Raw genomic sequence first — 27,236 nt, 5'->3', positions numbered from 1 at the left:
GAAAGGGGGGAAATGCGAAGAAACCGAGAGAGAGAGAGAGAGAGAGAGAGAGAGAGAGAGAGAGAGAGAGAGAGAGAAAGAGCAAGGAGGAGATGGACCCGAGGTCTAATCGATTCCATCCTTGCTTGTTAAGATATGCTGCTTTTCTTCTGCTGACACATAAAATAAAGAGAGCTGGTAATGCTATCTCTGAAAAGTCCACTCCACCAAGTTCTCGCTAAAGCAGGCACAGCTGTTAAATGAATTTTCTCTTAATGTAAAGCCAAAGTAAGACATCACTGTAAAAAGAGAGAGAGGGAGGCAGATGATATCATCCGTCTTTCACCCCCTCCTCCTCCTCCTATTCCTCGTTCGGCTAATTTAATTGTCAAGGTGAAAACGGGAAGTTCTGTCGTTTCGCTTCATAAACATCGACTAGTCATCGGCTAGTGTGTATTAGCAGAGGCTTATCTCCGGCTTGTTGCGGATGATGATGAATGCGTGTCTCCCTGAGGTCCTGTAGAGAATATGTGTGAGCGAGAGAGCGTGTGTGTTTTTTGTGTATGACGGATGGTGTAACGAGTGTTTATGGTGCATGTCGTGTGGTCTTCAGTATTAGGAAAAGAGTTTGCAGGAGGTAGGGTCTTCTCCAGGGGGCGATCACGGCAAACCGTGCCTGTTCCGGCCACAGAAACTCATGTAGGAAGGTTCACTGGATAACCAGAGGAGTCTAGAATATGAAGAGAGACGAATCATTTCAAAGTAACGCACAAGTAATTAGAAACAACCGAGGGCCCGAGCAACAGGAAAGGCATGAGCGTGTAGGCAAGTAATTCATTCTCACTGCGTTTTACGAACGTAAGGTCCAATTAGAGCATTGTAAAGATGTGGGGTCTTTAATGTGCCAGCCGCAGGTGTGTTTGCACATAGTGAAAATGTTAAGACAAAACACACAGGGTTTCTGCACTCACTTTGCAAAGAGGGAACACATGGAGTGTGTCAGTGGGATCAGTAAGGTGCACAGTTTCAAGCTTTATGATAGTCTGAATTGACCTGAGGCATATGCTTCATTAAGTGTTGCAACAATGCTAGAAACATATATCCTGGGTTCAGTATAAATGAAGATCAACTGCCAGAGTTTGTGGCCTAATTCCACAAAAATGATGTCCAACTGTCCTTCCATTTTAATTTTAATTACAGTGAGACACTTACAATGGAAATGAACACCACCAATCTGTAAACATTAATATAGGCTACTCATAGTTTCCACAAGATGTAAACTATATACAGCAACCAACTTTATTGTGAAAAAAATCAAGTACTAACCTTCTCTGAGTAACGTCACCAATATGCCTAAATTTACTGCAAAAAAATATTTCAACATCTTTACAGCTCAAATAATACAATATTTTAACAGAATAATCACTGTAAATGCTTTTATAAAATTATAAGCATTCTCCTTTAAAAGGGAGAGTTCCTGACGGACGGACGGATGGATGAGTTTAACTAATTTTGAAGCTGGAAGATTCCTTTATAGATTAAATGTGGATTTTTTAAAAACTTTCTTCTATCCAAGCTTAACAGACTACAAGCAAACCATCTATAGATTTATTTCCACCAAAATTGCAAACATTGAGGCTCTCTTTGGCACCAATAAAACATTCAAATCAACCAGACTGACACGTTGTCACTGATTCAACCAATGGTGTGAGTTTGGAGGTGGAACTACCTGTTCATTTGACCAATGGCGAAAAGTGTAGGTTCAGAGAAACCAGTTTGAAAGCTATTCTTTCCAGTTTAGGTTGATGATGCAAGTGGCACAGAAATTACACTTATAAAATTTAAAAAGTATATAAAGTCACATATATATAAAGTGCACACAGTCCACAACACTGTTTATTCCTCCATTTGGTCTATTTCTTCTTAAAACAGAGATCAAGAGACTCGTGTTTGTACCTTTAATCTACGTTTGTTCCTTTACTGTCAATAATGAGGTCTTAAACCACTCGGTCTGCGGTAAAAAACAAAATAAAGAGCCATAGTTTCCTCTCTTTTGTCTTTTTATGCTAGCATTTTCCGACTGCATTCGGGTGACCGTGTTTTTTTCCCCCTCTCTCTTCTCTTCCTTCTTATTGTTGCTGTAAATCCAAAGGGCCCTTTTGCAGTTTTACTGGAACAGAGAGTCATTAAATGGTTGATTTCAGATGGCAGAGTGTGAATGTTTTAAATTAACTTTATTGATCTGCTAGTCCGCCAGTCAGCCAAGGAAAAATTGACACCCGCTTGGCGCATGGGCAGTAGATTTGCACCTCGACCGTTTAAAACGCCTGCTTAGCGAGGCTGGCCGTGCTCCGCGCTCTCGCACTCGGTGTGGTTTGGTGAATACACTGATTTTTAAGGACATTTGAGGACCTGAGAGATTGGCATAAAAAAGTGAATTGGTATAGATACTGTTCCTTTGGGAAACAAAATTGATGTCTTGATAGCAAGTATGTTAATCCAAAAAAATAAATAAACCCGAAATTGACACACTTCTAAAACTGTTTGGAAACTTACAATAACCCTCTTATGATATAATAATTTTATCACATTGGTATTTTCAATAGTCTCCTGCATTCTCTCAGTGTTTTTCTTGGCCTGGACCCAACTGCTTTTAATTCAGCCCCAGCATCAACTGCCAATCATTCTTTTAAGGGGCGGCTTCAGTTGGGGTCAGCTGACACTTAAGGGTTCAAAGACCAGAGGGAGGAGAACTCATTTTGATGGGTAGACTACTAGGTGTGTACTGGGGGAGAATGCATTTCTGTCAACACCTGATTGGTCTACTCACAGGAGAATATTCTTACCCCACACACACACACGCACACACACAAACACACTGTTATTGACACCACTCTCTTATTCAGAACCAGTTCCATTTTTTTTCAGCACCATAACGTCAATACTCGAACTACAGCATAAAACTGAAAGCATAGCCAGTGTAGTCCTGATTAGTGAACAATTGTTTTTATGAGGCGGTTCTTTTTAGCTAATCAAAAGCATAAAGTGAAAGCTGTTTAGTCCGACTCCTGAATCAAACACGCATAACTAATCAGCGATGTTATTGACTGGTTGTTTATATAACAGTGTTTAGTTTTGTTTTATTAATACGGCAATTAATGGAGGGCACTTTTTTGGTGCTCCAAAAAAGACTTGCGTCATTAATCATTGGTTTAAATTTTATTTTTGAAATGATTTCTTCATTTCTTAATGAAATCGTAGTTGCATTTCGGAAATTGCATTAAAGTCGCAATGAAATGGAAGTAGTGAAAAGATTTTTTCTCATGTATTGTGACATACATGTTGAAAAATAAGAAATATAGGGTGGGACTTGGTTCTATCCATCAGTTGTTGATGAATGGAGGCAAATCTAAATGTGAGGTTGCAGTCAATTGTAAGAAAGGAGCGGGGTTTGAGCGGAGTAAATAATTGAAGTAGTACACCAGAGATAAGTCTTTCATTTCATCAGAAGATCGAGTTATGACAATGACAATTTGATTAAGGTCAAAGGTTTTTTACGAGGTAAAAAAAAAAAACATGCAAGGATGAATTTTTGACTAATAACATCCATTTAGAAAATACATTGGGTGAATTTCCATTACACACCAACTTTATGAGTGCTAAAAAAAAACATTAAATAGAAGAATTAAGGATCCGGAAGCATTAAAAGGAATCTGAATCATTCAATTCTCTGTGATTTCCATCATTAAACACTAAATTATTCCCACTAACTCTCTCCTTGATATTCAGAAACCTTTTAGCAGCATTTCCTAGGTACACTTATATCCAAAAACCAACTCAAACATCTCCGCCAACACCACTCTAAAATACGCCACTCATTCACTGCAACCTCACCAGTCAACAAAGTTCAAGCACACACACCAGGCCATTTTCCTGTCTACCCGGTCTCCTGTGTGTCCTGGATGTGAATAGGTACTTCATTAATTTCATCTGTTCCAAGCTGAAGCCCAGAGAGCTGACTCCATCATTACACCAATAACTCCACACATTAATCTCCCTCCTAGACTGCCACAACTTACCCAAACACACACACTCCCATTCCTCTCTCCTCAATCTGAGGGCAGAAATATCACGACTCATCCACTAAGTTTCGCCCCGATCCATTACAAAATACCGGGCCTGTTTAAAGGAGACCCCAGTAGAGGCTCAGTTCTACTGCAGAGGCGCCATCTTGGCTTGGGATGTCTGGGCTAAAGCCTCACGGTGTCCCAGAGCAGCGCTGTGTTGGCTCGACTCTGCTGTGGCAGTTTCCTGTAGCTCACGGAGGTCTGGGTTTTAGAATTGGCATGTGCTGCCCTGTAGAGCCAATTGCTCAGTCAGTCAGGCTAAACCCAAAGCGTTTAAATGAGAGCGAGATGAGAAGAGCTGGGCTTTTTTGGCCGAGACGAGGACAGGATATGGAGTAAAAAAAAAAAAAAAAAAAAGATCATTAGCTGGTGAATGAGCACTCAGGGCATCACTTTGGAAGGTTATGTAATGATAATTTAACATGCATGCTTATAGAGTTTGGAAAAACTCCCAGTGTTACTTTGTTTTTGTTTTTAAATGCCACCTAAAACTTGTTATCATACATATAGAAGGTTTACTTTAAATGGTAAGTCACACAATTAAAAAAATATATTATTATTTATAAAAAACATTGTATAGTCCTATGAAAATATAAAAAATATGATATTACCAATAATAATAATAAAACATTTTTTACAAATGAAACCTGCCAAATAATACAGACAACATAATAATTGGCAAAAAAATAACAATTATCGTTTATTTAAATTTACAAACAAGTTAGAAAACCTTGATAAACTCAAAAAATATGATAATAAATATAAAAATAACAAAAAAGTGAAAAAATTAAACTTGCAAAATAATGCTGAAAACAAAAATTACTCTTTTTTTTTTTTTTACAATCAACGGCAAAAAGATTTTAAAAGTATGACCAAGAAAATCCCGACAAAAATAATTATCAAAAAATAAACCCAAGAACAAGGTCACCTTGTAGGTCACTATCACCCCACAGTGCTTATTTCGTCATAATGTCTGCTGATTGCTCATTTTCCTCCTTACTACTTGGTTACATGAACATTAAATATTGCTTTCATTTGAAAATGTGACAAATAAAGAGACCATGGAGTGATACAAGAGACGTGAAACTATAGCACAATGCCAGAAAATACTTTTCAGGGTCATTGATTATACAAAACATTTGAACAGTGAGAATGCAGCGAACGACCAATCCAGAATCAAGGATTCAAGTAATCAGAATAAAGTGTGGGTAATAAATAAATACAACTCTTAATGGATCTTTTGCTAGAGAGTGAAAGAACAAATGCACCAAACTCTCCTTATGATAAAATCAATTCTGGCATTAAAAATGGCTCTAAAGAGAAGTCCAGAAGACCATTCCTCTCAGCCCAGATGGCCTCACATGTGTATTTTCCTCTCTAACATTTTATTTTTATATTTAATAATCACATAAAAAAAAAAAGCTTAGTGTGGTGAACCAGTCTTATGAGGTTACGGGGCCGGAGAATCTCAAAACGGTCTCTTTAATTCCATTCCTCACTCAGCGGGTCACGCTCAATTTTTCCCAATAGATTCGTGGCCAGCCAGATCACACGGTTCTCATCTTATCATCCTCCAAGACCACTGCCAAATAATCACAAGGCCCCTTTTAAAGTGTTTATTTATTTGTTTGTGCCGTTCTGGAGTCCAGAAGAACAATAATTCACTCTTGTTATAGATGGGTACTGGAATAATACACTGTTAAACTATTAATGAATCTCCTACCACAACACACACACACACACACACACACAGGATTCTTTCTATGGTTGAAATGTATCAAAAAGAAAGAGAAGATTTTCCATTATCAAAAGGATTTACAACTTCGGTCTATCAGCAGAACAGAAGAGACAGAGTCAGATGGGGGACGTGGTGAAAGAACTATTTAAAGACTGACGGATCATCAAGTGAAAGAAAAAAATGATTACGATCTATAAAACGGTTCCTTTATCCACACAACACTGCATCAAAACACATTCGTATATGGGTGCCACAGGCCACAGGGAGGGAGGTGGGGGGTGCAGCTGGCTCTCTCTCATTAGCCGAGTGTTTGGATCAGGAGTAGCTCTTGTTACAGCAGTAAACTGCAGCTTTGAACTTTTAATAGAGCTCTGAAATCCAAGCAGCCTTTAAAATACACATTTCTGCATAACAGAAAGAGATTGAAAGAAAGTCTGAGAGAACGAAGGCGACGGAGACGGAGAAAGCACAAAGGGAGGGCTAAACGTACGAGGGACAGAAAGCTGAGAGCTTACTAAAAGAGATTTCATAGATCTTAAACTTGAACACTCAATAGTCAAAAGTCCCAACGGCACATAACTTCGCATCAGCGATCTGCCCAGATGTGGCCCTCGATAGAGAGCCCCGTGGGTCAGAACCAAAGGTGACGCCTTAACAAACCAGTTCTAATGAGGCAGAACTGGGTAAACAATTATTTATCATGATTGACAGGTTGACATGATTGACGCGATACTGCAAAAGATGCTTGTTTCTTTCAGGTCACATACTGATAAGCAAAACTGTTTTTTTTTTTTTGTTAATTATTTCAAATCTACTCCATGCTTAAAATATTTATGTGTACAATAACATAAAATAATGTCCAGGCTATTGCCAGTGAATTAGGTCACACAAGCTGGGTTACGATGTATGAGAAGTCAACAAGCCTGTTTAAGGGTCAAAACTTTTAAATGGTGAAGCAGAAAGGCAGCGCAGCCATTTGTAACTTGAATGTGCGAGTCTTCCGATGTCATTCGCTTCCAGTTATTTTAGCTGTACATAAACAGTCCGTTATGCATGCTTTATATTGCAAAAACTGGTGTTTGTTATCATATTATTTTAATGTATTATCATAACCATAAACACACTGGTTTGTAGCACTAAAATATTTACGGTTTACTGCACTTTGTTTTTCTTCTAGTTATAAAGCGGTTAATGAATTGGATGTCTTGCACATTCAAACGAAACTATAGCTTACTTACGTTTTGCGAAATATATGGATAATGAGGCGTATAAACCAACAATATTTTAATAACTTCAACATGTACCCTTGGACTTTGATCTGAATTTGATATCTTGAGGTAATATTGCAAGGTTATAATGTATATGAAGACTGTCATTCACATTTCTGAACATGTAAACAAAAAATGGGGCAATAATTGAGTGAAAATTGAGATGTATATAAAGCTTGACCAAATAACATGCTCCACTGAACAGTGTGCAAGTTTGTTTATTTGAGCTAATATGTATTTACAGGCGACAGGGGGGAAAAAAGGTTATAAGCAGAACTCATTTGATAGATGTGCTAAGTTAGAGCTATAAAAATTTGAGTAAAACATATGTAGACCTACGTAAATGCCAGAAAGAAATCTTGCAAATTCAGTTAAAATACTTCAGCTTAATTTGAAACTGTGCAAACAAGTAGGATTGTAAAGCCTCCCGATGTCACTGACATATCCGAGTTAAACTGGAGCGCCACAGGCCTAACACATGGGAAAAGACACAAATATATATACATTCATGCCCTCGGGCAGACTCAGCACCCCCTCTCCCCCGCTGGAGTCTCTAATCATGTCCAGGAACACGAAAGACAAGTCAAAACGCATTTTCCCAGGGTTCACAGCAAGCGAGACCCACCACTGCCAATCAATGAGAGAGAGAGGTCAGGTGGACAGAGGTGTCACATGACATCACAGACAGGTGGACTACGCAGGTGATCTCTGATGAAAATTAACTGACTAAAACCATTTGTTGGTGAATGTATGTAGCTCAGTAGTATTATAAATGAGGCAAATAGAAACCAGCGAATCAAATATAACAGCAAAACGAATGAAAAGCCATAAAAGCAAATTTGAATATTACATTCGTTAAATGGAACATATTCACTATGACTGACACTGAGATCATTCCTTCTAACTCCACGTAGGCCACAGAGAGAGAGGGACAAAGAGTTTATGTTATTTTTCATTTCCTGGGAATTGGCCTTGTTTCCTTGTTTCCACAGCTCGACTGCTGCGCTTCCGTACGCAACTTATCGGATCGCTTATCAGTCCGTTTGAAGCGCTCAGTGTCTCCAAACCCCACGCCTGCACCCACGATCCCAGCTTGAACATTAAATATTCCTTTCCTTCAACAGAATGGCGGCGTTCCAGAGTCAAAGCCTACATGGCTAAGCAAATAAAAGAAGCCATTGCATGTATCTTGGCAAAGACACATCATCAGATAAACAGTTTCAAAAAGCCAACATAGAACTATGCGCAACTCGAGACAATATCAACAAATACGTCCTGCGCATTTTTAGAGTGGGATTAGACAGAGGGCTTCATGGTTTAACACAAACAAACACAGTGGCCGTGCATGAATAGTAGTCTGCCTTTAATTCTCTCTAATATTTATAATAATATACACACACACACACATACTTGATGTCATATTAAAATATATTTTTAAATATGTGCATAGTAATTCAAAAATGTATGAAATATCTTCTGAATTTGTGTATTTGGATGACATTTTTGCATTTTGAATTAGGTAAACTATTAAAGGTAGGTCAGGTGTAGACAAACTGTTAGGTCAACTGTCTGCTTTAGAAATAAATCAGTAAATAAATAATTTAGCTTTAAAACAAACAACATTTCAAATCTTTAAAGAAAAATAACCTAGTGTCCATACATCCAGTATCAAAAACACTATACATTATAAATATACGAACATGCACATATTAAACGCACATTAATATATATATATATATATATATATATATATATATATATATATATAGGCCTACATATATTTTTATTTTTTCTTCTTCTTAACGTCTTAAGGTTATGGTATACTTGTTTCTGAAAAAGATTCATAAAAAGGATGATGAAATGGATAACTGTGTTAAAGAGATGCACTGCTGTCACTGGTAGGCTACTTTCAATATTTTTATAACTAAAATGACTAGGCCAACTAAAAATTATTTTGAATATTTCTAACACTAATAAACAGGTCAGTCAACATTTTTATTTTTATTTTACTTTTTATAGTTTAATAATAATAATAACACCACCAACAACAACAACAAATTATTATTATAATATGACATTATTATTATGCATACATTTTCCTGGTGATATCACCACATTCTAACCGTTTGCTATTTAGACATCTAAATAGTAAATACTGATTCTAACATATATACTTCAATTCAATTGAAACTTCAATTTCAAATAATATAGTGCTTTGACATTTTTCTAATTTCTAAATGTTTTAAGTAACAAAATTACTGAAATCTACAGTCAAATGAGTCAAACCAGTTTGTTGATCTGTGCTGCCCTCTGCTGGTCAGTTCTCAAGAAATAACATGATTTCAAAATCTATGAGAGTAAAATGAGGCACCTTTTAAACTATTCGAACGATTCGAACTATTTGATAATATACATATTGAAGTAAGTTTACGCCAACACAAAAGTTTTTCAGATATTGCTGTTGTTGTGACGTATAAAAAGCGACTATAACAACATTTCCCGACATGCACTGTACAAGTTGCCATAGCGCCACGTTGGTTTACCAACAAATATGGCGCACAGCCCGTCTCGTGTCTTTGCTGCAGTTTCAGCGACTGCTGGTGATGTTTACCGAGACGAAAACGAATCGATGTTCTATCAGGGCCGCAAGCAAACAACTTTACCAATTCAAAGTAACGTAAGAGTGGTTCAGGTGACGGGCTGTGCGGAGATATCGTGTCCTCCGGACCGCGCGACCGTTTCCATCAGCCTCAAAAACAGTAAAGAAAATGTTAACGACGTGACTAACAGCGTTACGCGAAGATTGGAATACGTACTACAGACTGCGAGACAGCATGATGTTAAGGTGCTAATTGATTAAAATGTGCGTATTTCTAAAAATAAAATAAAGAACAAGCAATTCCAGTATCTTCTTTCCAAACAGGAAGAAAACATCACGGTGGCCAAACATTTACAAAGAGAGGAGGAGCTCTTCCACATGCAAGCCGAGGTAAGATGGATAGAGGTGGCCTATCTTGTCAGGTTATTTATTTGCTGATTATTTATCTATTTTGTCTCTACAGGTGCTTGTTGTGTTTTCAGACTTTGAGAAGATGCAGCGTGCACGCTCAGTTTTGATTGAAAAACTAGACAAAAGCGTGTGTGTTGGTGACCCTTACTACAGTCACAGTGCCGAAAGCCTCAATTTGTTAAGGTGAACAATGTCAGTCTTTATGTAAAGCTCCACTGTAAGCCTGAACATCCATCTGCCATCTAAAATTAATGAATATGCCTGTTTGTAATGATTTGAATGCAGACGGCGAGTATGTTTGGAAGCAGTGGACAACGCTCGACTAAAAGCCAGCGAGGCGTGTGGCATTCTGGGACAAGCTCTGGGACGCCCGCTGCTTGTACGCGAGGAGGAATCACGAGAGTGGACCAACGGCCAGCATGAAGTCACTGGCTCTCCTCTAACACTACATCAGAGGACTGGGATTACACTAGTCTCTGCCTCTTCACGTGTGTTTGTGACCTTTGAATTGCGACCAAAGGACAGCAACAGGAGGAAATTTTGAAGTTTTTCTTTAGCAATAATAAAAGGACACAATTTTTTTCAAATATCTGCTGCTGACTAAACCTGTGTTAACACATAGTTCTATGAAGTGAGCACCATAGAGGACCACCAATATTCAAAAGAGGGCCTAAAATGAAGATACCACATGATACTACTGATGTTTTAAATAAATAAATTCTCCAATCCATATATTGAATAGCACTGTGTGCAACTCAAAAGGTAATGCTAAAAACTTGGTCCGAACCAATTAATTTAGCAGTATTCAAGCATACTGGTAAAATCATATTTGCATGTTAGAAAACACTGTTAAAATCTAAAAAGTCTAATAAATTAGTTAGATGAGCCCTTTTGAATAGGGAATATGTACTCGTATAATGATGCATCTTGCACACATAAGGGATGTCATATTTGTTTGGTTTCTAAAAATTGTTCTCTTATTTCTAAAAACAAAAATTAGAGGTCTGTAAGATTTCTGTTAAGTATAATGCCAAACACTTGATGTAATTATAATCAGAATGCCTCTATGTTGATTGTTATAGCTGGTAAGATAATGTGAAATATGGTACTTTTCGGTGATGCTTGAACTGTCTTCATATTCTCTTACTTGCACTTGGTGATTCTAAGGCCATCTCTTTCCATACACGAGACTGACCAGGAATGGCAATGATATTCCAGGGTAGGTATGGTCAGGACTCAGACACACACGCATTCACACTATGGACATTTTAGCATCTCCTATTCACCTATACTGCATGTTTTTGGATTGTGGGGAAAATCTGAAAACCCACGCAGACACAGGGAGAACATGCAAACTCAACACAGAAAGAAAAATAGAGTGTTTACCACCTGCCCTGCATAGATGTACATTCTTGCATGAAGAACTAAAGAGATTCATTTGGGGCTTTGAAAATCCATTTAGAGAAAAAGCTGGATACAACACTAGGGTTTGTACTTTGTAGCTATCACTACTTACTTAGTTGAGGAAATAAACTATGGCCAAAGAGGACTGCATAGAGAGAAGAGCAGACCTGATGATTGCAAACAACAATGAGAGCGGGAACAAGATACTGTAAGGTCTTGGGTATTTGATTTGGAGTAAATAAAAAACAAGGTATCTTTTATATGTATATATATTAACTTGATCTGACTATCTAAAAGAAAAAAACAGAATAGCCTAAACTCAAGCTGATCAAACAATGTAAGAAAAGGGAATATGTATATAAATTGTTAAATAATAATAAATAACCGATACAGCTGCAGTAGGCCTAGCCTACATGTAAAAAAAACTAAAAAAACATGAGCACATAATCATGATATAAGAATACAAGTATCTCAAAACAGCAAACAAGAGGCTTGGGTACTGAAAATTAAAGATATAAGACCAAAAATAATTTAGACACAATATAGGCTGGTGAATATATAGCTATAGGTGAACTCCAAAAAAAGGGCCTACAGAAATTTTGTATTTTAAAGCCTTAATATGACCCATCCTTTAAAAAGAGAATTATATGATTTGCCATGTGTTTGCTTACTAAATTATAAATGTAACTTTGTTTTTTTGTTTATGTTTTTTCAGTTTAATCTTAAAATTAAGCTTAATTTGATTTATCCTAATAGGCCTGCTAATCGACCACTGACGCTGTCAGATTGACTGAATAATAAACCCAGTTAGTCAATTCGTTAAGCCTTCAAATTGAGTACAGCTTGTATAGTCAACTCGTTGGAAGTTTAACAAAAACGCAAAAATATGTATTAAACAATTGATTTAGGCGTCATATAAGCACGAAACTGTGCTTAGGCGACAAACAGTGAGATATTGACAACCACTTGCTCTTAATGAACATTTTAACATGCGTTTGAGAACAATAGGCCTACATGATAATAACGAGCGACCACATTACTCTTATGACTGCTATTTCTAATCCATCACTGATCACTCCAACAAAATCTTACTTGAAGTAAAAAGACCACATACCTGCACCTGCCGATCGAGCACGTGACGATCACCGGATCTTCCTGCGTCTGACTCTTCTTCACCATGTTCTTCACCCTATCATTTGCTTTAGTTCGAAATATATTTTTAATAATTAATATTATTGTTGTGTTTTAGAGGAGCACTGTCTAAACACACTCTACTCGGTGGCTCCCAAGGTATTGTGGGAATGACACAGACTGATCGAACTAAAAAGACAACATTTCGAAAAGGGATATTTAAAAAAAAATTAACTTTAATAAAACATAAGGGTTGTATTTATGGCTTTACTTTGAACACTGTTTATTTATGGCTTTACTTTGAACACTGTTTATTACATTCTCAATACTGTTTTACACAACAAATCATTATATTTTGTTCATCTAAATAAATAGGCTATATCATATTGACATCTAAATTCATTCATATCCTGGAACCCATTTGAGTCAGATCAACATGCATGCATTTTGATCCAATGGCATATTATAAAAACATTTAATAGTCAATACATGTATATAATATATATATATATACATGTATAAAAGTGATAATAAAATTGCATTTGTTTTTTTTTAGTTCTTCAGTTTAATAACTGAAATTGCTCAGTCAGTGTATATTTATATATTTATATGGGGTATGTAAACAAAATATACTATCTCTCAAATATACTTTCCTCCTTTTTTTCATTGCTTTAAAAGAAGAATCAATACTGTCAGTGAAGAGTAGCAGGCATCATGTCTGTGCTTCATGGTGTTTTTAAAACATCTTGTTCTTTTACTCCTTCAGTCATGAGGGTAGATTTCTTGCAAAGATTCCTCCATAACAAACCTTTCCCCATCGAAGTGTGAAAAATACTGCTCTAGAGTAGGAATGTCTGGCTGTGGCACAAGACAGACACAAACACTGATTAAGATTAAGACTAAGTCCAATAACCTAAACAACCTAGAAGACAAGGTGAACACAAAAGTTAAAAAGCGTAAAGGATTTCTCTGCACCTCAAAGCCTTGAAAGAGCTTCACGTTATTCTGGGGAATGTATCCGATCAGTAGTGATGAGGAATCAGGCCCACTGAACAGAATTCTGTAATGAGGAGTGTCCTTGGCTCTCTCCAGCTACACACAAATACACATTTTTAATGGACTACTGTTATATTTCTGTGGTTTCAGGTTATGACATTGTTGTTTTACAAACCTCTGAGTCTGAGAATTTCCTTCTCTTGATCCACTCTGGCGGGGCTCGGAGTCCTGCATCCCAGCCCACTATCACCCCAACCATTTTATTCTGTGTCTCCACGATAATTTGACCCACACGGTGCAGCACGTATGCAGGCCTGGGGCTTCGCACCTCCCTTGAGACTGATTACATAAACACATCTGTCATGTTCTGTTACTTCTATTTTTCCATCAAACTAACTTTAAATACCAGATTAAATGACTACTGTGAGATTATTCAGAGAAATGACATCCTACCTCCAAAGTACCCTTGCTCATTATCATGCATCAACATTTCGATTGCGAGCGCTTCTTCTAGAGTTGGGTACTGTTCCTCTTCCTCTCCGAAGGACCTGTAAAGTGACACAACATCCCACCTCAGCATTTCAGTGATTCAGAATGACTTTAAAGAAAATAAAGAAATTGCATAAATTTACGGTAGTTTAGGAATCCAGGTATTTAGCCAGTCGACCCAAGCAGTCGAGTTCAAGTAGGATCCTCTCATAGAGTCCCATGTGTCAAGGATGCTGAATATGGAATATGGAATGGAATATTTCAATGAGTGACAACAGCAGCAGCTTATTGAACATTCTGTCTCTTTCATTGAGAGATGAAGTACAGTACCAGTCACAAATGTTAAACATGCTGTTACTGTGGATCTAAAAGCTTTGATGCTTGAAATTTCTTTTGTAGAGAAATATTAACTTGTAAGAATTTCTCAAACCTCAGACTAGTAATGTCATTTTGTAGTTAAAATGATTATGGCCATTTAAGTAAACTGGAAAAGAAGCTAAAAGTTGATTTAAAAATAGTTAAAAACTTAAAATAATTGGTGACCATCTGTCATACAGGTAGTTGACCATGTCCATAAAATCTTTTATTTTTTTAATGAAGATGTTAGGTTAAAAATTATAGGAATGTACTCTAACATTTAAAAGTTTGCAGTTGGTAAGATTTTTAAAAATGTTTTCAACATAAGATCTTATTTATTTTATCAAAATTATTAAAAACAGCAAAAATGTGAAATAATATTACAATTTAAAATATCTGCTTTCTAATTTAGTATATTTTAAAATGTAATTTATTCCTCAGTTACTATTCAGTGTCACATGATCCTTCAGAAATCATCCATATAGTCTATGCAGATTTGGTGCTCAAGAAACATTTCTTATTATTAGTTCTTATAGAATAGAACGTTTTGTGTAAAATACTTTACAGTTGGTCAATTTTTGGCATCGTTGCTGAATAAAAGTAGCCTAATCTATTACTTTAAACACACACACACACACACATATTTGTCAAACACACTTGTTTAGTGTTTGCGTGATGCGTGTTTACCTCTGCGTGGCGATGTGGCGTTGTGCCGCGTCCCCGCTCGTCCACCTGGAGATGAGATACTGCGCAGGTAAAGCTGACAGCAGAAGCGTCAGCTGCAAGATCACACCTGACGTGATTTCAGGCATCACTGTACATTTAATATGACAGAGGTTTCACATCACTACATGAGGAAAGTATGTTACTGTTGTAGTTTTAAAGTAGGCTATAAAATAGGCCTTTACACTATATTTAATTGCTTCAACACACTGCACAGTTAAAAGTACCTTACCTTATGAAGACCTTCAGTGAATAAGCACTGAATTCAATGCACTATTGTCAGAGAGAGGTTTACTATTTTTAATTTGATAACAGGAAGAGCTCGCCGAAACTCTTAGCTTGTTATGCGTTGTGTATGCACTTTCTTGAAAACTGAATATGAAATTTACATGCGGGGGGCAGTTTCGGTTCGACACCTGTGCCTCCAAGTTGAACACTTGTTGTACTAGACAGTGCGCGTCCAATAGCGGCTTCCCACGAGAGGAGGTGTGTACAAGTCTCGCGCCGCCACGTCAGGAAAGGACGCCTCGCGCCCATGTTTGGTTTTGTAATCCAAATATCCTGGATCATAACACACATTTTTCAAAACTGTAAACACCGTTTGTAGTATACATTCACATTCACAAGTCTGGTTTGTAGCATAGGTGATTGTCATTTTTATTATGTGGTCATAGTTCTGAGAAATGTGTTATTTTAAGTGTATTTAGCAGTCAAGTTTTTCTTTAGATTTGATATAAATGTATTTAATATTCATATATTTAATAAAAATAAAAAAAACAGGAATATTCATGTATATCAGTGCCTTCTAAAAAATTTTTTTTGAAGTGAGCCTGTTTAAAAATTAAATGATATCTCATATTTATACCAGTTTTATTACTATTTTGATCCTAAAATATACTTTTAAATACACATTTATATCATTGGCATTGTACTTTCCTAGCAATGAAAAATGAGTGGTTTATTTCACGCGCAATTCCAAATAATGCACGATAGAGGGCGCTGATCACCACAAAATGGTTTATAATCAAACATTCAATGGTTTAAATTGTATCTTAACCTTCATACATTAAAATGTTGTTTATTTTTTAGTTTTCATAATTTAGGAATGGTTATATAATATCAATCAGATCCATGTAAGGCACCAAATATTCATATACTATATTTCACACACAATACAGCCTATAGCTGAAGAAACATGGTAGGGCCAAATTCTAAATTCACAACAGAAATTACCATGTTTTTTTTTTTTTTTCAGGCCTGGAATTCACAATTGTATATTTTGCCTGATACTTCAAAGTTCCCCATGACCAGATTAAAGCAAAAAATAATAAAAATAAAAAAAACATGTGAAAGAATGAAAGAACAAGAGATTTTGTGGAAACACAAATGTTTATTTCCTTAAAATATCAGTATGAACTAATGTGACAGCAGTACACCCTACACATACATTCTATTTAACGTCTTTATTTACACTTTTTCCTTTATATAAAAGTATACAAACTAACATAGAAAGACCTCTCAGTCTGAGGATATAAGACCGGAGAGGGGAAAAAAGACCCTGACCCCACAAACATGACTGTACCTTCAGATTTAAAAGACCGGAGAATATACTAACATGCATCCATCTTTGATCTCCCCTCTAAAACCTGTCACCGATGTCACTTCCTGTGCAGTATGGTGGTAGTAATAGAGGGGTCGTGAGTCAGTATAATACAGTTTTCATGTAGCAACAGATTATAAACACCAGCTCAACAAAACATGGGGCTTGTACATTAACACAAATACAGAAATGGACTCAGACATGCGTCAACTGCATATAAAACAGCCACTTTACCAAACAGTCTCATACATAAACTTCCACAACTAAACACATTCAAAGGCTTTGGTTCATCAAACCAGTTTTAAAGCTATGGGCTGGATTAGCTCTGTCGAAATGGATGACCCAGACCACAACTGCTGAGAGTACGCAAGAACCTACAAAATCACATGGCAACAAACCAGACTGAATGCCTCCCTTATAAAGGAGACTACGCTGCATAAGTGAGTCCGGACATTAAGGTGGGATACACTACCTTAATTCTTCAGTTGTACATCACACAGACATGTACGTACATACACACAAAAAGTCAAGGCACATTCAAAAACACAGAATACGACATGCACACTGCCTCTTGTGTGATTCGCTGCCCTGTGGTATCTACTGAGTCAATGCATCAGAATGGGAAATATCAAACAGTGTTTCAATGTGATCAGGCAAAAACAAATGCTAATGAAATGAGGACTTCCCCAGTATTTCAATGAGTTTACCTAATACAGAAACAGAGGCCTGCTCTCCGGGATAGATGAAACTACAGGTAGAGTGTTGAAAAGGTGAGGCAACGAACGTCGCTACACGAATAATAATAACTCTGTCAATAGTGGTTTGTATACAGTGGCGACAAAAGTATTTGGAAAGCTGAGAAACATCTAAAAATGTCATTGCATTAAATATGAAAATGTCAAACTAAGTGGCATCTATTTTAAAGACAGCAAATGTTTCAGCAAAATATTTGCACACTTTCTGGTTGTTTAACATGTTGGTAAATAATGACTGTGGTTAGTCTGCCAAGACACCTGAGTGAACTTGAGGGGAATATCCACTAAAAAATCTCTTCAAAATTGGGCTTTTCGTTTGGATTAAAGAAGTGTAATTTTTTTCAAATTAATTAAATCACATGATTTTCTAATGAATTAATCAAAGTAGTCACAATTAACTGCACTGATTTTCAAAGGTTTGGGTTAGTAAGATTTTCTATTTATTTATTTTTGACAAATCCGCATATTAGAATGATTTCTGAAGGATCATGTGACACTGAAGACTGGAGTAATGATGCTGCAAATTCAGCCTCACCACCACAGACATAAATTACATTTTAAAATATAACAGCTATTTTAAATTGTAATATTTCACAACATTACTGTTTTACTGTATGTTTGGTCAAATAAACGCAGCCTTGGTGAGCATAAGAGACTCTTTTTTTTTTTTTTTACATGAAAAAAATCTTACAGACCCCAAACTTTAGAACAGAATTCTATGTTATTTGTTGAGAAAATGTTTCAAATGAAGGTGTTGTTTGTTTAGGACACTATCATATAAAAATTTGTTAAACTGAAAATGTTTGCAGTCATTTTTAAATTGTTTAAAAAATGAATAATTATTCAAACTCATTCAAAATGTACATATTACAACATATACAATATTATATTGTTAGCCATAGTTTCAAAGATTGCTTTTTAGAAAGTTATTTCTGAAAAGCTCTACGGTCATTTGTTTGCAGATGCCCCCTGATTAGATATTTCATTCTCTAATGCAATGACATTCAGACATTTTAAAACGGTGGCTTAAACACTTTTTGTGGACACTGTATTTATAAGACTTGGTTCTAGTTAGGGATCACAGTGCATTCTGGGAGCCCGATAAAACAGGCAAGGAGTGATGATGTCACTATTATAACACACCTCAACAACTGCATGAACACACACACACACACACACACACACACACACACACACACACACACACACACACACACACACACACACACACACACACACACACACACACACACACACACACAGTGGTCATGTGGAGATATGCTGCTCACTAATCTCTATCCCAACAACAGATCAATAACATACGTTTGTACTGAATAAATCAATACGCCAAAGCATCAAACACACACACACACACACACACACACACACACACACACAAACACACGCACACACGCACACACACACACACACACACTGGGGAGTACAAAGGAGCCATAATGTATTGAAAGTATGAAAAGGCACAAGGTATTGCTAATTATATAAAAACATGCGTGAATTACCACTGCCACTGATCTTGACTCGCAGAGAAAGACGTTAAAAAGACAACACGGGAAATTTATGAGGTCCTTCTCTGCCCTCCACTACAGCTTTACAGCCACTTACACAATGATCTGTTAAAAATAGATTTTTTTTTTAAGAAGTGTTTGATTTGCTGCCCTTAGCAACAACTGTGTAAAAACAATGCATAAAATTAACAGTTTAAAGAAATAAGACAGAGTAAAAGCTCAAGTTATTTCACACACACTCTCTCTCTCTCACACACACAGACACACACACACACACACACACACACACACACACACACACACGCACACACACACACACACACACAACAATCCTCACATAAGTGCTTTCTTGAGAGATGAAATCAGGTATTTGGATTCATAAGACTGTGTAAGTACCTTTCTTCACTGGCATTCAAATATACTGCATATGAAAATCAGTATTTAACTGCATTTGGGATTTTTCTGTGGAAGAAAATGTTGAAGTTGGGGGATGTCGAGGGGCTGTGACTATTGAAGTCACCAAAAGAGTCAAAGATTCAAAACGTAATAATCAATTTGAGAATGAAAGATTCAGATAATCATGACAGTCTGATAGCAGCAGGAATGGTTCCCCCTCCCCAGCGGGGTGAGGATAAGGGGTTGTGTCGCATAGGACATGCAAAGTTGGCATTGTTACCAGCCAATAAGGTTGGCTTTGGCCTTCTCGGTGAGCTTGCGGACTCTCCCCTTGCTTGACGTGCCGAAAGTAATGGAGGCATCCTCAAACAAAAGCTGTCTTTGCTCTTCCTCAGAGTCTTCTTCGTTATAGAAAGCTGTCCTTCGGCCCTGGTTACGCGTTCTCATCTGCGCTTTCGAGCCCTCATCCTCTTCCATATAAATGTCAGGCTCCTCCCTTAGGGCGGGGCCTGGCATAGGGGGTGTGGTCTCTTCGTTGCCACGCCGACTGCTCCTTCTGAGGGTTTTGGGGCTTGAAGGAGGTGGAGTATCTGTCGATCTGGTGATTCGTGGTCTGCCTCGTCGTTTCGGACTCTCTGGAGTCACTACCCCTGAATCTGAAAGACTACTGTCCTGGGCTGTAGAAGAAGCCCCGCCCTCATCACCAGTAGACAGAAGAAGCTCCTCCTCTTGGTCAGAGTCTCTTCTTAGGGACTCCAGGTCTTTCTTGCTTTTCCTCCCTCTCTTTTTCCCAGAGGCCTGGGGCAATGGGGGTGGCGGTACCACTACTGGCGTCTGTATTTGTGCGTCTGATCTGGGTCTGCCCCGGCCTCTTCGTACCACTCCCACAGTCACTTGACTATGACCATTCAAATGCAAACTGTTCTGAGGTGGAGAGTTGTGATCCACTGGACCTAAGAGAGAAGAAGCATATAAGTACAGATCAAACATTTACACATATTGGGCCTCATTCATGAAACACGAGCAGAACGAATTCTTGTGTAAATCGTGTGTAAAGTGGTTCTGGCGTAAATTTTCGGATTCATTAAAATGTTCGTATTTTCCAAATGTTAGTTGGTACGAAAGAAATCTACACCTGCTCCCAACCACGTGTAAATAGTGCGTTTAACTTCCGAACGTTTTGCTCATTAATAAGGCTGCATTTTAATTCACCTAATCGGGTACATTTACAGCATTTTGAAAAAATATTATTATATATAGCAATACATATGGTTTTTCTTTTTACTTTTATTATGAGAGCCAGTAATAGCATCTGCAAACAGTACACTTTAATAAAATAATTAATTGCTTTCAATAGGGCTGGGCTATATTTTTTCGAAGTGAACTAATTCGTTTTTTGCAGTCGCTTCATGTCGAACCATTTTCTTTTCACTACTTGGGACTGTTCGATTAACAGATGAAACTCCATTAACTGCTTCTGTAATATCTGCCAAGCTTCCTTTTTTTAGGACCTGATACGCCACTATGTACGCTTGAAAATAAAATGTGGCGTTTTTAATGAACATCTGATAATAAAACTTCAATTTCTGCATCTGAGAAATTGTTCTTTTTCATTCGCTTTTGAGAAGACATGTTGAAATCCTTCGTTTGGTGTCATAATATGATGCCCATATATAGCCTAGTTGTCAGTCGGATTTAACGGGCGGGATTTATGGTAATTGAGAATGAGCGTGCACGCGCGTCCCATTTACGACTGATTGGAATTCATTAACACACACACACGTTTCACTATCACATCTGACGTTTACGAAGTATTTGTGAATCAGGAGAAGAGTTTTCGGGAAGGTCTCTTTACGCGCAAATCACTCACATATTTACTCGTATATTTACGAATGTTTCATGAATGAGGCCCATTCATTTAATATATGCACCCTGGGAATCAATACCATGACCCATAAGATCCACAGATTTCCAATGACTTCACATGGCTGGGATGTTCGTTTGTTAAATACAATTTTAACAAATTTGATTATACTTTTAGCTATAATTAATAAAGTGTAACTGTGCGTTCACACCGCCGCTGGCGAGCGCAGCGCAGCGCTGCACGTCTTGGGCGGCGAGGAGAGTTGAAGTCAGGTCAACTTTATGGTAATGAGCTATGATGCGGTTCGGCGGCAACCAATCGGAATGTAGAATTGCTCCTCTAGAGAGGATTCCAGAGAACGCAGTCCTGTAAACTTTGGTTCCGACCACATTAGTTCCCAAGCAAAATAGAGGAGAGGTTGATCATGTGAATTTGATAAAGAGGCGCGCAACACTATTTATAGGCAACATTTTTGAACTTTGGGCCTGTAGTAGAGCTACAGTAACTTCAGTGTTTGTGCACTGAAGTTACATTACCAGAAAACATTCAAAATCCCCTTCCATAGGGGCCTTCGCATAGGGTAGTTCTAAGAACTTATTTACAGGAACACCACGGTGGTTCCCCGTGAACTAAATGTTTCCCAGGGCCATTTTTCTGGTTGCATTCGCATCACCAGTAGGAACTCAGAAGTGACGTAAGCTGGCCGACAGAGACAGCGAGCCATTCAACAACTGGAGAATGGAGGACTCCACGATCCGAGCTGTGTTTTTGTTGTGTCGTGGGTTTCGTGATAACGAATATGGAATGTAGACGTATAGTTTTGCGATTGAAAGAGCAAAAAGGTGGACTAAGAGACGAAACTTGCGGTGCTACATATCATTGATAAGAATCGCTGAGAAAAGAACACAACACCGCAGACAAAGTCAACAGGTAAATGGCATTAACGTTAGTTTTCTGTATGTTTATTGTGGAGTAAACTGTGTGCGTTTACACAGCTTTTTAAAAATGGCGGGTGCTGTTTTGTATGGTCTGCGTTTGACTTGTCACTAGTAGTTCCTTTTGTGCTAGGTTAGACCCTACTATGAAGTAGAGCTAATTAAGTCCCCCAAAAGGCGTTCCTAGAAATATATTTATTCCCAATTCCTGCGGTTCAAACACGCCAAAAAGTGGGTACTTCCGTTATTAGCTCTAGGAACTATGAAAAGGTTCCTGTGGTGCGAAAGTCCCTCATGTAATAACATCAGCTTTTGACAACAAATAAAAGCTTTTATCATAGGCTACTGACCTGGTGTGAGTTTAACAGGTGTCCGAAGCTTCCTACGAGACTCTCTGGCCCCGCCCTCATTGCTGTGGGGAGCCGCAGAGCGCTCGGTTTCCCTGGACACACCAATGGAGTGAGAGTTCTGGGTGCGCAGGACTCTGGAGGAGGGCTCTGCCACCTTACTGTGGGCGGCAGGAGGGGGAGGAGCTGACTGTGCAGAGGGCGCATCTGTGTGTTGGGTTCCAAAGCGAGCCGAGCTGCGGGTCCGACCAGGGACGACAGGAGGCTCAGCCTTGCCGTTGATTTGTGGATGTGTTTGCCGTAAAGAAGGAGCCCGGGAAGGTCCAGCGGGAGTGGGCGGAGCTGCATTGTCTGATCGAGGAGCAGAGCGAGAGGAGACCCGCCGCTTCCTTTCTGGACTGAAAATTAGAAAATAAAGCAAATATTTGATTGTTTAAGTTTTGCTGTAATTAAGTAAAATTAACCTTTCTGAAGAAAACGTGTATGCAAAGTGACCAATTCTAGAGCACAATATTCTTCAATGACCAATCAGATGCTGTCTGTACCTAGAGGCAGAGCTTGAAGGTGAAGAGCTCCTTCTCCTCTTCACAGACTGTCTGGTCAAGCGCTCCGTGTGCAGCCGCTGACGGGTGAATCGCTCACTCTGCAGACTTTGAGCAGCTTTAAAATCGGTCAGGATCGAACTGATATGTTCTTCAAACAGAGCGGACAATCGCAGACTCATGCTGTAGATCTGCATACACAAAAACTAGTAGATTAACTAGATGAACTGGTTTGACTAGTACTGACTGAGATTACAATGGTTACTATGTTTACAATATGAAATGATAATAATTGGACATGATCTCATACCCTGGACTTTTTGCTGGGTGTGTAGACTTTGGAGTTGCTGAAGATGAGACGTACATCTTTACAAAGATCCATGGGAGTGTCATACTCTCCTGCTAACAGGCGGTTCAATACAGTCCCAAAGTCCATAGGAGTGTCCACAATGTCCAAGTAGTCCTGAGAGAGGTATTTTTGATGAACAGGGCATATAAGCAGACAGTGCACTGCAAAAAATCATTTTCTTAATCAGTATTTCTGTCTTGTTTTCCAGTACAAATTACTAAACATAAACTAGATATGCTTATTTATGGTCCTGTTCAAGAGTTTTTGAAAGAAGTCTCTTATGCTCAACAAGGCTGCATTAAATGTAATTTATTCCTGTGATGGTAAAGCTAAATTTTTCAGCATCATTACTCCAGTCTTTAGTGTATAATTATAATGTGCTAGCATCAACCAGACAGTTGATGGACCCCATTGACTTCCATAGTATCTTTTTTTCCTACTATGGAAGTCAATGGGGTCCATCAACTGTCTGGTCACCAACATTCTTCAAAATATCTTCTTTTGTGTTCAACAGAAGAAAGAAACTCATACAGGGTTGAAACAACTTGAGGGTGAGTAAATGATGACAGGATTTTCATTTTTGGGTGAACTATCCCTTTAAGGACTTGAAAGTTTTTACTGGACAACGAGACAAAAATACTGATTAAAAAAAAAGATTTTTGTAGTGTGTGTGTGTGTAAATACATTGTGTATGTATAGTTGACATTGTGTTACAGTATTGCAGAACCCAAATTTAAAATGTAAATTTTTTCATGTGAATTTTGGTTAGTCTAAAATTAATACATTTTTATGTTAAAAATAACAATAACATGAGGTCTGAGGCCAAGACTATGGCATCCTTCATAATTCCCACCCGATGCTATAGGTATAAAGTACAGTTCTGTGTGTATGTATTTTCTCCATGTGTCTGTGTGTTACCGGATACTCCTCCAGATCCACAGGTTGTCTGAAAGGCTCTGAATCTTCACATTGAAAGATGAGCTCGAGCAGCTCTCTGCAGCGCCCCTTCCAGGCCTGAGGGTCTGATGTTGGTTTACTGCGCAGACTCCTCAGGATGGGCTGCTGCCGCTGCCTCTGAAACAGAACAACACTCTCGATTAGCCATGATGTGCATGTATGTTACTGACAACAAACATAAAATATTCTTGCATACATAATCAATCCTGTTTTCTCTGGCATGGTTAGAAAGGTAAACAATCACTTAAATGTACACCTTCTTATTGCGGCTAGATGTACAAGGTGCCTCATGCTCTTCATCTTCATCCTCATCTTCATCCTGAGTTGGGGAAAAAAGCGTCAAAGCATGTTAAGCACTGACATAAATATACACATTTACATTTCCTGAATACCAAGTGCTTGCAAAGCAGCAAAAGAACAGTTGTTAAAGGTACTGAAATAATGTATTAAATCTTGTTCAATATGAGTGGTTATGAGTGTGTGTTTCAATGACACTTACATCACTTGAATCTGAGAAAGCGGTTTTCTTCATGCTGTTATATAGTGAAATAATATCTGTACAACTTTGGTCCCTGAAGAACACAGACATAGAGACAGGAAGTCAAAAAACATGTATGACTTAAAACTAAATGCTAGGGATGTACTGATACAAAAATTGTGTCTGATAAGATGATAATTATTTTTAACTACAGCTAGTTACAGCTTGACTACTTTAAAAACAGCTAGTATTAAAATATATACTATTTTGTCTGAAAAAATAAATAAAATCAATCGATTTAATTGCTACAATGGAATTTAAGCATTACAGCATTGCAGTACAATGTATGTGAATAATGCATATTCATTTTGAGACTTCCTAAATAATACATTTAACAGTGTTAAATCATTAGTGTTTTTAAAGAATAAAGTGAGCATGAGATGATGGCAAAAGAAATATAAATAAATATAAGACAATACAAATGAATTAAAATACTGATTACGATATCAAAAATCAATATGCAAAAATATTGTGCTGAAAAAAAAAAGTTCAGTTTTATCTGCGAGCGACTCACTTAATAAATTGTAGCATGAGGTCAGATACAAATTTGGCAGTTCTGACAATGAACGCGCCTGGTTCATTGAAGGTTTGAGCGTTGTGTTCGATGTAGCGTACCTCCCACATCAACGATGACATTCGCCTGACAAAAACACCAGCAAACAACAGATGCACATGTAAATTCAATATAATCTAGATTAGTATACACTGATTTTCTGATTTAAATCAAGTGTTGGATTGTCTTGTCCATTCAGAGTTCATACTGACCTATAGAAACGGTTCTCTAGTCTGTGTCGGATGGTGCTCAGATCTGTGACGTAAGCGACCACGGTGCAGTACGTTGGATATGCCTGCAAGTCTACTGGCAATTCAAATGGTACAGCCACATCTGGAGGAGAAACAAAATCTGTTATATCTAGGGATGAGTTTATGGTGAGCAGTTAATAATGCAGTTACATAAGGTTTATATTATGTATATTACATTATGTATTTTAACAGTGTTGTTCAATGAAACTGTATAATTACTTGCTGTTGATACTTTATTTAAATAAATTATTATTGCCTTATTGTTATTATGTATTTTAAGTCATTTAAAAGGATATTGTTCACTTAGGTCTAGTTTTATTACAACAACAACAACAACAACAACAAAAATATTAGTTTAACATCAAAATAATCAAAAGATTTTTCTTTTATATCAAAATATTTTTCTAGTCATATATTTCATCATTGAAGATCTCTTAAAAATAGTGTTAAAATATCATCTTGTCCTCATGAACCCAATAACGTGTATCGTCTCGTCTTGGGAGCTAAGTGTAGCCCAGTCACCCCTAGTTATATCCCTGTAGTTTCGGACACAGCCATAGTAAGGCTTCTCAGCTATCATGTAATGCTAAATGATAAAGTCATACCCAAAGTGCAAAGCTGGTCGATGCCCCTGATGATGCGTTCACACTCTTCGTCACGCGTGCGTGAGCCCCATTCTCCTTCTAGGGACTTGTACAACAAGGCCTTCTGCTCCTCCTCAGTTAGAGGCACACTCAGGCCTAACTCGTCAGGAAAAACTGCTGCAGACAGACAGAGAAAATAAGATGGAGGAAAAGAAGAGACAGACAATCACAGCACAGTTCGTATTGGTTATTAAAACAATGCCAGCTGGACATCAGAGCAGTTGATACTCTCGATCTGATGGTTGCCATGACAACTACCACGTTTTTGTGGGACCAAATGTCACCACAAGGACAGTAAAACTCCTGCAAAAGCTAAATATTACTACAAATTGAAATAACTATTCTATTGTTATATATATATATATCTATATATATATATTAAAATGTAATTTATTTCTGTGATGCAAAGTTGAATTTTCAGCATCATTACTCCAGTCTACAGTGTCACATGATCCTTCAGAAATCATTGCTGATTTGCCGCTCAAGAAATATTTCTTATCAATGTTAAAAACGGTTGTGCTTATTAATATTCTTTGGAAACCGTGATACAGTTTTTATTTAGGATTCTTTGATGAATACAATGTTCAAGCATCATTTATTTGAAAAATGTATATTTTGTAACTATGTAAAAGTCTTAACTGTCACTTTTGATCAATTTCATGCATCCTAATTAAAATATGAATTTCTTTAAATTAAATAAATAAATAAAAATTAGAGCAAGTTTAAATTAATCGAAATGATCCTAAAATCAAAGTTA

The 27,236-nt window shown here is 37.5% G+C and overlaps 4 protein-coding genes and 1 long non-coding RNA gene across 7 annotated transcripts in view; 2 read left to right on the top strand and 3 right to left on the bottom strand.

The window, feature by feature from the left end:
• The window catches only part of LOC306986421 (uncharacterized protein), a 110,763-nt gene extending 98,057 nt beyond the window's left edge, over positions 1-12,706 (bottom strand). The window contains exon 1 of the mRNA XM_079589636.1: positions 12,641-12,706. The gene's annotated coding sequence lies outside the window, so the exon portion shown is untranslated. The remainder of the gene's footprint in view (positions 1-12,640) is intronic.
• On the top strand, positions 9,618-11,704 carry irak1bp1 (interleukin-1 receptor-associated kinase 1 binding protein 1). The gene is made up of 4 exons (XM_079588799.1): positions 9,618-9,957; positions 10,036-10,101; positions 10,175-10,305; positions 10,408-11,704. The coding sequence occupies exons 1-4, from the start codon at positions 9,664-9,666 to the stop codon at positions 10,664-10,666; spliced, it is 750 nt and encodes a 249-aa protein (XP_079444925.1). The 5' UTR covers positions 9,618-9,663; the 3' UTR covers positions 10,667-11,704.
• A 172-nt stretch (positions 12,707-12,878) lies between the features above and the next one.
• LOC306985909 (uncharacterized protein) lies at positions 12,879-15,661 on the bottom strand. Its single transcript, XM_079588662.1, has 7 exons — positions 15,455-15,661; positions 15,187-15,313; positions 14,286-14,375; positions 14,107-14,201; positions 13,829-13,992; positions 13,633-13,749; positions 12,879-13,515 (listed from the first exon to the last, which is right to left on the bottom strand). Exons 2-7 carry the CDS (start codon positions 15,309-15,311, stop codon positions 13,420-13,422), a joined length of 687 nt encoding a protein of 228 aa, XP_079444788.1. The 5' UTR covers positions 15,312-15,313; positions 15,455-15,661; the 3' UTR covers positions 12,879-13,419.
• Positions 15,662-17,501: 1,840 nt separating this feature from the next.
• Positions 17,502-27,236, top strand: part of LOC306986188 — a 92,393-nt gene continuing 82,658 nt past the window's right edge. The window contains exons 1-2 of the long non-coding RNA XR_013794925.1: positions 17,502-17,592; positions 23,523-23,828. This is a non-coding gene — a long non-coding RNA (uncharacterized lncRNA). The remainder of the gene's footprint in view (positions 17,593-23,522; positions 23,829-27,236) is intronic.
• phip (PHIP subunit of CUL4-Ring ligase complex) overlaps positions 17,586-27,236 on the bottom strand; it is a 35,074-nt gene continuing 25,423 nt past the window's right edge. For 2 of the 3 annotated variants that reach the window (XM_079589094.1, XM_079589096.1), the window contains 10 exons: positions 26,441-26,596; positions 25,797-25,917; positions 25,546-25,671; positions 24,993-25,065; positions 24,750-24,812; positions 24,455-24,610; positions 23,498-23,650; positions 23,191-23,378; positions 22,649-23,043; positions 17,586-20,452 (listed from right to left, as the gene is read on the bottom strand). In XM_079589094.1, coding sequence (XP_079445220.1) covers positions 19,776-20,452; positions 22,649-23,043; positions 23,191-23,378; positions 23,498-23,650; positions 24,455-24,610; positions 24,750-24,812; positions 24,993-25,065; positions 25,546-25,671; positions 25,797-25,917; positions 26,441-26,596 — 2,108 coding nt within the window. In that variant the 3' untranslated portion in view covers positions 17,586-19,775. The remainder of the gene's footprint in view (positions 20,453-22,648; positions 23,044-23,190; positions 23,379-23,497; positions 23,651-24,454; positions 24,611-24,749; positions 24,813-24,992; positions 25,066-25,545; positions 25,672-25,796; positions 25,918-26,440; positions 26,597-27,236) is intronic. The other variant, XM_079589095.1, reaches the window with a different exon arrangement.

The sequence above is a fragment of the Phoxinus phoxinus genome, assembly GCF_949152265.1.
Source record: "Phoxinus phoxinus genome assembly, chromosome: 18".
NCBI classification, from domain to species: Eukaryota; Metazoa; Chordata; class Actinopteri; order Cypriniformes; family Leuciscidae; genus Phoxinus; species Phoxinus phoxinus.
The sequence above is the reverse complement of the archived record's forward strand: the minus strand, read 5'-3'. Positions and strand labels throughout refer to the sequence as shown.

Excerpts from the sequence above, each read along its gene's own strand:
- LOC306985909 (XM_079588662.1), bottom strand. The coding sequence starts at position 15,311 with ATGCCTGAAATCACGTCAGGTGTGATCTTGCAGCTGACGCTTCTGCTG. Across the intron at positions 14,376-15,186 it reads CGCCACATCGCCACGCAGAG|CATCCTTGACACATGGGACT; the intron begins GTAAACACGCAT and ends TTCCATATTCAG. Across the intron at positions 13,993-14,106 it reads TGAGCAAGGGTACTTTGGAG|TCTCAAGGGAGGTGCGAAGC; the intron begins GTAGGATGTCAT and ends TTATGTAATCAG.
- irak1bp1 (XM_079588799.1), top strand. The coding sequence starts at position 9,664 with ATGGCGCACAGCCCGTCTCGTGTCTTTGCTGCAGTTTCAGCGACTGCT. Across the intron at positions 10,102-10,174 it reads TCTTCCACATGCAAGCCGAG|GTGCTTGTTGTGTTTTCAGA; the intron begins GTAAGATGGATA and ends TTGTCTCTACAG. Across the intron at positions 10,306-10,407 it reads GAAAGCCTCAATTTGTTAAG|ACGGCGAGTATGTTTGGAAG; the intron begins GTGAACAATGTC and ends ATTTGAATGCAG.